We start from the raw sequence: 10,986 nt of genomic DNA, 5'->3' as shown, positions 1-10,986 counted from the left end.
TAGACTGAAGTACCTTGGAGAGAAAAAAAGACTTGTGTCTTTGGCTACTCTGCCCAAGTCTATCCCTAGGCTGACTAATTAGGCAGTCTGATTGGGGAGACTAAAAAATCAGTGTTGTGGGGAAAGGGGGTTATCCCTGAGTCAGTGTCAAAAGTGAGAGGGGAAAGATCTTTCTCTCATTTGGAACCGCTCCATCATAATCATCTCCACAAGTATTACGATGAGAAGAATACAAATGAGGAGAATAAGTGCCCAGTCCATTCTAGAGTTTTATTCTGTATTATTCCCTCTCCAAACTCAGCTCTTCTTTGGTCATAGTTTAGTGCTGGAATAACCTTTATTCTCTACCAATGCTTTTCAGAAAGAAGTTCCACAAACAAGAGGTTTGGCAATTGTTAATGCTGTAAAGTTACCCATGCATATATCCTGTAAATAAAAGGCTATTAAATTAAAAAAAGAAAAGAGAAAGAAAGAAAGAAGTTCCACAGAGAGTGACTAATGAATTTTCTCTCTCCTATCTCTCCTGCTCTCTCTGGTCCTAACTTCTGGTTTGATGCCTTCCTTGAATACTTTTACTCTTACCCAGTCCAGTAACTTGGATGTAAGTAGCCAGGTACTCTCTTTTCTGACCTACATTGCACCCTAGATTTTTTCTATATGTATTTTATAAGCATCTACCATGCTCCATCACTGCTCTGTACAATAAAAACAAAGTGTTAATAATACTGCTCTAGATTAATCTCCATGCTTGAGAACCAGGTGTCTTTTCAAAGGGTGGTGATAGTAAAAAATACTCCCTTTATAGCCTTTCATGGATCTCAATGTTCCACCCTTTCTGATGTTGCCCACAATCAATTATCAATCTATCTATTTTCTTTTTTGTTTCCCCTCAATTTTCATGTGATTCTCATCTTCTTTCAACACAACAGGTTTTCTCCTCCTTCCCTCTCCAGTTTCTTCCTAGCCTTTGTGTTTTTCCCCATAAGTTTTTTTTTTTCTCCTCTTCCATTCACTTCAAAAATTCTCTAGGGGTTTGCTTCTAGTCCTAATGTTGGGAAGTTTAAGAGATTCTGGTTTAAGAGATCTGGAGATAGGGAAATGGTCAAATGTGTGGAGGGTGTACAGGAAAGTATGGGGGAGGAGGAAGATGGGGAGATGTCTATTTTTTCTGAAATAGATATATTTACCCCATCATTTCTGAATGGCAGAGGGGGGAGTGCCTTAATCCTGTAAATTTCATGTCGTGGATTGTCCCCTTCATGCTGGATGTTCTTTGTAGTATCTGGGAATGACTCATGAATAGATATCATCCTTTATCTTTCAAGACAGGCCAGAGTGGTTTAAGAAAAGGCTGGGTCTCTAGAGTGGGACTGGCTTTTCCAGGGAGGGTACTTTACCTCACTTTACCTCATTTCTCCATTACATATAATATGTCACATGTATAGCACTTGAAGGAGTACAAGCACATATGTCTCTTTTTTTTTCCTTCTAGTGCAGCCAAGTGGATGGAATCTGTTCGCTAAGCTGTCAGGACAGTGTGAGTTCTTCCCATAAATTTCCCAAAGCATAAACAGTAGGAGTAGAACTCATTACAAGGATTGTTATGAGTTACATGAACTCAAGTTCCCTCTTTGAATATCCTTCCCTCCACCCCAACGGTATAGAACTGGAAAGGGATATAGCTCATTTCTACAGCTCCAAACTCATACCTGTGTAGAAAGAAGTGGAAAATCAGGATTCTCCTAACCAAATCTATTATCATTGTGTATTTCCCCAGGACCTAGACTGCTTTGTCATAGACAACAATGGATTCATTCTTATCTCCAAGAGATCCCAAGAGGTAAGCAAGAGGAAGAAGCAGAAATTTGGAAGGAGGGAGGTGCAGAGTGGGGTTGGGGGAAGAAGTTTCCACCAACTTCTGCATATTAAAAGGAAGAATTAAAACTACCTTGAGGTTCACTCTAGATTTAGGAAATTATTAAAAAATGTAAATTCCTTTCTTGGCAATATAGGCATGGAACAGAAAGTTGATCTTAACTGGGAGCCCCATAAGAACAAAGTAAGCCCCCTGTACCTAATGAACCATTCTTACCCAAATCTGTCCTCTAAAGCCACTGAATTTGACAAAATCAGAGCATCTAAATATTCTTTGCACACAAACCAAACTGGGATGAGGTCTAGGGTAAAGAGCTTTGCTGAGTGGATTAGGTGGCCTAGCATGGAGAGATACAAAGAAGTGCCTACTATATGTATCAAAGTCTTCACCAACTTTGTGTTGGTTGAGCCAAAGCTCTGATATTGTCAAAAGAGACTATTAAAACTTGGATCTCTTTAAGAAATCATGACCCAGGAGGCAGCTAGGTGGTACAGTGGATAGAGCACCAGACCTGAAGTCAGGAGGACCTGAGTTCAAATTTGACCTCAGACACTTACTACTTCCTAGCTGTGTGACTCTGGGCAAGTCAATTAACCCCAATTGCCTCAGGAGAAAAAAAAGAAAAAACCATGGCCCAATATAGACACAAAAGCAAAGAATGTGCAGAGGTGCAAACTTCAATCACTGTCCTACTGATTTCTTATAATTCCCAGATCTAGTCTGGCCATCTCTTTCCTTTCAGTAAATCTTATATTCCTCCTTCCATTATCCTCTAGTAAATTACTCTCCCCAAGCCTTTGCACATAAACAAATAATCATGTACCTGCCACCAAATGACAAAATCATTTGGTGAGAGTAGAGAAAATAATAATCACTGTCATTCAAACTGCACTTTAGAATTTATAAAGCTTTTTCCTCACTATAATCCTGGGAAGGAGACTAGGCAAGTAGTATTATCCTCTTTTTATATTTGGATAACTCAATGGATTTGTGATTTCATTAATGCAGATTCTTCCTCCAGTGATAAATTATCTCTTCATCCACTTGGCTTTTCCTATGTAGATATTTAGACTAAATTCTTATGGGTCTCTAGAAGATCTGTTTTTGGCTGAGCATAGTAGTGGGAAATACTAAGGGATGCTGAGGCTGTGGATGTCTTGAATTACAAAATTCTGAGCTACAGTAGGAAAACCCAATTGACTGTCTGCAAGTGAGTTTGACAAGCTTTTGAATATGGCAAGTCTTTGGAAAGGAGGAATACTAGGCTGCCTTGAAGAAGTGAACCAGGAGAGGCTGAAAAAAAAAAGAGAAAGAGGAAAGGGAGAGAAGAAAGAAGAGACAGAAAGAGACAGGGAGACAGAAACAGAGAAAGGGAAAAAAGGAGGGAGGAATGGAGTAGGAAGGGAAGGAGAGAGGGGGAAAGGAGGGAAGGAGTAGAAGGAGAGGAGGAGGGAGAGAGGGAGGGAGAGAGAGAAGAGATAGCATAAATGTAGAAACTGAAGTTCAGGAAAGTTTAAGTGACCATACAGAATCACAGCTTTGAGAAGTGACACAGCTAAGTTCAAATTAAATATCCTGACTCTTCCATTAAATGGTATTTAACACTTTTTTGTCAATGGCTTAAAGACATTGTATTTTTTCCAAAACACCGTGCTGTTCACACCCTGCCTGATACCCACTGATACCCATTGGAACAAAAATCACTGATTATGCGATACATGGCTTTTTCTGCTATCTGAATAGTAAAGGGAAAGCTAATTTTATTATTTTTATTCACTAGCAAGGATCTAGCTATAGCACTGGTGATATACTTTGTTTTGCCCACAGGATCTGATCCCAGCTCTTCATTTTTTCCCTTCATGCCTCATCTGACTATTCTCCTGTTCTTTAAGAGGCCACAGGGAATAAAAATCATCAATCTTGATGCCTATTAATAGCTCTGGCAGAAAGATGCTATTAAGGTAGTCTATGTCAGGGACAAGCTTATTGTCTTGCTGCTCTCTTCTTATGCACTTGAACTATTTGAGTGTGGAACTCTTGAGTGTGAAAATTTTTCTTTGCATCTGAAAACTTCCTTGATCTTTCATGTTTCTGTCCCTTAAGATCTTCTACCCTAATGAAGTCTAAACCTAGCATTTACCTAACATAACTATTATTTAGTGATTTCATCAATTTGATTCCCTCTTGGGAGTTTCACTTTCCTTCTTTCTAAACTGAATAATACCCTTACACTACCAATCTCAGAAGAAAACATGGCATACCAATAGAGAGCTAGATTTGAAGTCAAGATCTAAGCCCAAATCCCTCTTTAGAATAGGCTTTTTTTTTACCTGGATACACTTTAACCTCTCTTGGACCTAGGTTCTCATTGGCAAAATAAAAAAATAGACCAGATGGCCCCTGAGGTCCCTTCTGCTTCTGAATCATGATCCAAACTAAAGCATTATTTCTTTATCAGTCAAATGAAAGTAGTAATAATATGTCCTACTTATCTCACAAAGCTATTTTGAATATCAAGTCAACTATTAAATTTTTTTTGTTAAAAATTAGCGATGTTTAGCCCATCGTGGGAGCTATCTTTCAGAGAGGGACAAATACATTACTGGATTTAAAATTAAAAACACTATGTTTGAATCCTGGCTCTTTCACATACTAATTGTAAGACCTTGGATGAGCCATTTTGCTATTCTGTAAACCAAGGAGACTTAGATAATCTCTAAAGTTACTTCCAATTTAAAATCCTAAAATTCTAAGATTTAGCCTTTTTTACAAGAGTGTGATGTAGTCAAGTGTTGACTAGTTGGGTAAATTTGGACAACATAACTTTTCAGAACTTCAGTTTTCTTATATGTTAAATGGGATTGGTAACACCTGTAGCAGTAACTACGTCACAGGACTGCTGTAAGGATCTAATGTAATGATATATTTAAGCACTCTGCAAACCACCAAGCTCTATCTGGCATGTAGCTATTATCATCGTTATTATTCTAAGTTCCAATGAGCAGAAAGCTCCATATGTAAAGGAAACCATTGGGCAGCAATGGTTTGAATATCACTGTTTTAGCCTCTGAAATCCAGTCTGGTAAAGAGAGAGAAGCACAAAACTCAGTTTGTTATGAGGAGATGGATTTCAGATTTCAGCTCAAGCTAAGAAACAAACTTTGACAATGAGAGCTGTCCAAAAATGAAATGACACGACTTGGCTTTAAGGGTGGTAAGCTCTCTATCACTAGAAGTGTTTTAACAGAGGATAGTTGTCAAGGATGGAGATCATGGTTTTGAGTGGCAATTGGAGTAAATGATCAAGTAGGTGCCTTCCAACTTCATTTTTTTCTATGATTTTTTACTCTTTTCTAGACATCCTATATTTACTGTTACAATAATCACTTTTAGATATCATTGCCCTATTCTTATTTGGGAGCTGAGTAGAAAAAAACAATACTAGCAAGAAACAGGTTGAAGAAGTGTGTTTTTAAGCAAGGAAATGTTTCCTTTCTACCTTCCCATGTCTTCTACCTCTTGCCATTTTTGTCCTCATTTTATCATCATTATTTTTACCTCCTCTGCTTTCTCCTCTTCCTTCCCTCTTTCATGCTAGCTCTGCCTGCTGCCAGATGTTCTGTGACTCCTGGCATATCTCAGTGTCCACTGAAAGTTCCTCACAGTAGCTGCCATCTCCCCTGTTTAATTGCCAGAAAACCAGAATAAAAAGTGTGGTCTTTATGCAAGTGGATTTGGTATCATTACAGGTTCCCTTTTGTCACTTGGCCTACTCTGTGTTTTAACAATTAAATCAGTCTTGAGTCCGCTCCCTCTTCATCCTCCTCCAAAATGAATGTGAAGGCTATTTTTAGGTGGCTAACCTCTGGTGGCTCAATTACTTCTTAGCTCCAGTCCTTGGCCAGATCACCTTGTTTTTCTGCACCTGTTACCTCTTATATAAGAGAGTGATAATAATATCAGCGCCATCTACCCCCAAAGGGTTGTAGTGAAGAAGGTGAAAGGGACTGTCCATGTGGTGACAGGAGAGAAAGCAATTAACATCGGATACATCTGCCACTAATCTTGTATTTAACAGCTATAGCCTCCCTCAAAAAGGTAACTGTCTACATTATCAAATGCAAAACCTGGTAAACCCTTTGTGAAATGCTAGGAGAAAGAGACAGCTTGTGGAATCAGAATAGATTGGTGGGTAGCTAATGAGGAGAACCAGAAGCAAGGGAGAATAGCTAATGTTATTCTTGACACTTAAAAATTTGAGTTTGAGAGCCAGCTCAGTGAAAAGCAAGTTGAAATCCTATCTCAAACGCTTAAGGTAGAGAATAAGTATTAGTTGTTACTATTGCCACTACTGTTAACATGGCTAACCCCATCTTAAAGATGAGGAAACATACTTGACTACAATCAATTAATATTCTATAGAAAACTGGACCATGAAGTCCCATCCTCTTATTCCACATACAGGACATGGCTCTTTTCCACTCTGGGACGGGAGCTTTCCTTAGGCTTTCTAACTTTGTGACTGTTGCAGTTTTTGTTGTTCCAACCCTATCCTTTTCCTTACCTCACCTTTTCCCCAGTTCTCTTTGTCATGTCCTCCCACTCATCATTTCATGCTGTCATTTATATCACTCTAGTTGCCTGGGAAAGACCTTCTTCCATGCCTAGCTATATTGCATCATATGTTCCCTCTCCTTTCCCTTTCCACCTCCTCCAATTCTAGACAATTTTATTGAGAACTGCTATTTTTCCAAGGGCTTCCCCCATTGCCACCTACACTTTTAACAATTAATTACATTTTCTTTTTCATTATCATCTCAATAATTATCAATAAATATCTCATTATACAAATAGAAAGAGAATTGTATAAAAAACTGTAAACTTTGCTTTTTTAAGAATTCTAAATACCATACAGGATACAAAAACAGTTCCATATTCCTTCCCTTCTGTACTTGTTTTCTTCTGTGCATTTAAAAAAAAAAAAAAGCTTTATTGATGCTCTTTTTTTTACATATCTATCACTACCCACTAACCTACCACTCTCCTTCCCCAACTTGATGCTTACCCTCATAACAAATGTGTAGTAAATCAAAACAAATGAATACACTAGCTGCATTTGAATGTGTATATCTCATTCTGCATCTCTAGTCCATTGCCTCCTGTATTTTGTTTTTCTTACCCTTGTCACATACATTAGCCACACACCTGCTATCTTCTTTTTTTTAATAATTATAACTTTTTATTGACAGAACCCATACCTAGATAATCTTTTACAACATTATCCCTTGCACTCACTTCTGTTCCAACTTTTCCCCTCCTTCCCTCCACCCCCTCCCCCAGATGGCAGGCAGTGCTATACATGTTAAATATGTCACAGTATATCCTAGATACAATATATGTGTACCTACTATTTTCTTGCAGAGTTTACTTACTAGCTGTATCACCTTGGGCTCAGATATTTTCCCCTACTAATAGAAGTACTATCTACCTCACAGGCTTGTTATAGAAAAATCATATTGTACGCTTTAAAATATTACAGAAATGTAAGCTGGTATTATTATTTTATGTGAGAGAGCAGCTTGGGACCATTGAAAGCTCTGAAAAATTTCCCAAATGTAATCCAACCTGTTCTCTTCTCTTTATTTGTCCAGGATATCTGCATCTAAGTAGCTAAATGAGATGTCTGTCCAACTGTCTATCTTAATCTGGACAATATATATTCTGTGTCACTTTATCTAGGCCAGGCTAATCTATTTTGCATGCCTGTAGATGTAGTTAGGGCCTATCTTTTTAACACCAGTATCTTCCTATAAATTGTGTTGCTGAGGTTCAAAAGGAGATCCCAAGAGGTTGCGGTCACAAACCAGTGTCGTGAGGTGTCTCAAAAGAATTTTCAGGCTTGAACCCATCTCCAAATCAAGAGGCAAAATTTACTGTAATTGTAACATCAATTGAAGCGGGCTAAATTCCAAAAGGATTTAGCAACAAATCAGGAGCAAGAAGACAAATTTATAGGAAAAGACAGAGAGATCTGGTTCTTCTTGTCACTGATATGCTAATTTTATGGCCCTGAGCTATCTGAGGAATGGGCTATCCCCTATTGTTTCAGGAACTTGATTATTATTGACCAGCAGATTATCTATCTGAGAGTCAGATGTTTGTAGGACTATCCTAAAGCCAGAAGACTTTAAAATCAGACAGACAGATTATTATAACAATAGCACTCTAAGGTAAGGAGACCTCAGGATTATTGTTTTATTTCCCCTAGAAGGTATACTCTATCAATATCATATCACCATAATAAAAGAAATAAAATTGAGGATAACTCAAAAAAATAATGGAGACACCTGGTGAATGTAAGCTGACTACAGCAAGAATTAGCATAAAAGACATCATTGAAGATATGTATTATCTGAAAAGGAGGGGGGCCAATTAGTTGGTGAGAGCAAGGATTAACAGATGGATACACAATTGGTACTTACAAAATGTTAAGGGATTTAGAGAAAGGACTACAGTTTGTTGGAGAGATATGAATACTAAAAATTTTACAACATGAGAAATCTGAATGGGTTATGTTCTCTACCAACAGAATGTACCCTTAGATGAAATCATGGTTTCATTGAAGTTTGAATATTATTATCATAAATGATGATACTAAAAAACTAAATTATCTCTGGTCCACTTCAAAAAAATTGATAATAATAATAATAATAATAAATCTGCCAGGACATGAGCTTTGAGCAATCTTTCCAAGTGATGGGTTTGCACTTAGCTGTTATCCACAACCTCTCTCACCCTATCCCTTCCTTATACCCAAGGACACTTATTTTCAGGCATGTGAACAGGAAAAGGGAGTTTATTTAGCAAATATAGAGTGGAGTAGTTAAGAAATCTGACCTAAACCTATCCCTAGATCAGGGAGCAGTGGGACACTAGCTTCTGCAACTCCACATCAGGATTCCCTTCTTTCCTAAAAGAGAAGTGGACTTTTTCCACAACCTATTAAAGAGAAGGAACCTAGTATAAGCATGCAAATTAGTGCATCCCCAGGGCCTAAAGGGAATTAGGTGGTGGGAGAGCAAAAATGCTAATCAGCTTTGACATCTTTCTCATCCATCTGTTCCCAGCCTCTGGGTGTTTGTGTAGAGCTTCTGTAAGTCATCCTCACGTGACCCTGTTTCTTAACCCACAGCCATCTCAAATCCTGGCTTCCTAGTTTTAAACTAAATATATGTCATATGTAAATATATTCTAGGATCTGTTTGATCCAATCCACTAAAATTCATTTATTCGGTCATCTCCAAATAGAGTTTTGAGGACAGCATGATGAGGCCCTTTTTCCTGAGTCCTTCTGGTGTGGACCTGTCTGAAACCTTCTCTGGGACCTTCTGAATCCTTTGTCCTAAGAAAACATGCCATCTTTTTATTTTAATGCCTTCTTGATAACCCATAGAACAATGGAAAGATGTGTCATAGTGGATCTAAGAACGACAGCGAAAACTATTGCCAATTATGACTTGAAAGTAGAAATGCCTAAGATAATGGGATCTAGAGTTGAAAAAGATCTTAGACACTCATCAAGGGCATTTATATCTATAGAATGAAGTAGGCTAGTCACCTAATAATACTGAAAGAAGACAAATGAATAGACAGAATCCCACAGAACCCACAGAATATTAAAGGAATTAAAGGAAAGCAAGCATCCAGTGCTCCAGAAAGATCCTCCATGGAAGATTATGAACCCCCAAGTAAAAATCACTAGAGATGAGATTTCTTTGATTCCATCTGCAAAGGCAAAATCACTAGACCCTGGGGTTAAAAGTTACAAAGATTTTAATTCAACATAAGGAAAAATTCCCTAATATTACATGTCCAAATATAGAATTGGTTGGCTCAAGCAGAAGCTAGATAATTTCTTGTTAGGGCTATCACAGAAGTGATTCTTGTTCAAGTTTAGATGGCCTCTGAGGTTCCATAAGATTAAGATTCTGCTATTCTTTAAAAACAAAGAGAGGTTGCTGTAAACAATCTATAGATTTATATTTCCATATAGAGACAAAGACTTAGGGAAAGGTCATGTCAGCTCAAAACAAAATGTTGAACCACTGGACAGATAAACTAATAAAAATCACCTCAAAACAAGAAATAGGTGAAAAGTAACTGTAAGCTCTGCGTGTACATGCTTAATGAGTTAATATTAACTTTTCTTCCCCAAAGAAGGAATTTTCTACCATTTTTGAACATAAATAATAGGGTTAAGGGAGGGAGAACATGTCAAGGAGATGTTAACAGAATCAACCTTTGCTTGTGAAGCAAATAAACCAAACTAAAACTAGAAAAATGCAAGGACTTATGACAAGGACAAGTGTCTCCCTGATAACCCCAAAGTTAATCAGCATTACAAAAGGCTCCCTGTTGCAAGCAGATTAGGTCATCTGCAGTTGAGGAGTATCTCAGCCAGAGAATCCAGTTTGAGATGGACAATTCACTGTGAGTTAGGTCTGTGGTCATTTGTGTATTCAACTCAGTCTCTGCTGAGTAGCAGTGTGCTCAAGACAGTCCTGCTGCCCATCCTAAGAGGGCACCCCAAGTCTGTCCGGGACTCCAAATTGGGGAGGGGGGAGTGGGACCTGGAGTAGCTCCAGCTGTCCGCTCTTGATAGAACAGGAGCTGCTACTAGGAAACAGATTTCTGAACAGATTATGTACAGTTAGACCAAGGCAGACAACCCTGAACTCTTAGAGGCCTGATATCAAACTGCATGGTCCTTTGAGAATGCTGAAATACTGGGATTATAGGAGTGGAGAAACAGATCAGAGAAATTGCCAGTCCCAGGATAGGTGTCTGATTTCTGGTTGTTTCTAAAAAATAATCCCAAAAACTGAGTCTGCTAGGGCAATTCCAGCAGAATAAGGGAATTCAAAGTTAAAGCATAACCAGCAAATCATAGTCCAGTAATTTTAAGCAAGGAGTAAAAATGAAAAAGACTGTCTAAAGGATTTCTAACTCAATCTGAACTAGTAAGATAGAGGGTGGGGCATAAGTGCCTATGGCAAAGTTCTCATTCTTTCAGGTATTTTGAGAAAAATGCACCAGTTTTCCCAATTTCC

General features: G+C 38.1%; 1 protein-coding gene across 1 annotated transcript in view; it reads left to right on the top strand.

Moving 5' to 3' along the window:
• Window positions 1-517: 517 nt before the first annotated feature.
• The window catches only part of LOC116419435 (voltage-dependent calcium channel subunit alpha-2/delta-4-like), a 44,298-nt gene continuing 33,829 nt past the window's right edge, over window positions 518-10,986 (top strand). The window contains exons 1-3 of the mRNA XM_031939620.1: window positions 518-601; window positions 1,493-1,537; window positions 1,778-1,840. Coding sequence (XP_031795480.1) covers window positions 554-601; window positions 1,493-1,537; window positions 1,778-1,840 — 156 coding nt within the window. The 5' untranslated portion in view covers window positions 518-553. The remainder of the gene's footprint in view (window positions 602-1,492; window positions 1,538-1,777; window positions 1,841-10,986) is intronic.

The sequence above is a fragment of the Sarcophilus harrisii genome, chromosome 5 (genome assembly GCF_902635505.1).
Source record: "Sarcophilus harrisii chromosome 5, mSarHar1.11, whole genome shotgun sequence".
Lineage (NCBI taxonomy): Eukaryota > Metazoa > Chordata > Mammalia > Dasyuromorphia > Dasyuridae > Sarcophilus > Sarcophilus harrisii.
The sequence above is the reverse complement of the archived record's forward strand: the minus strand, read 5'-3'. Positions and strand labels throughout refer to the sequence as shown.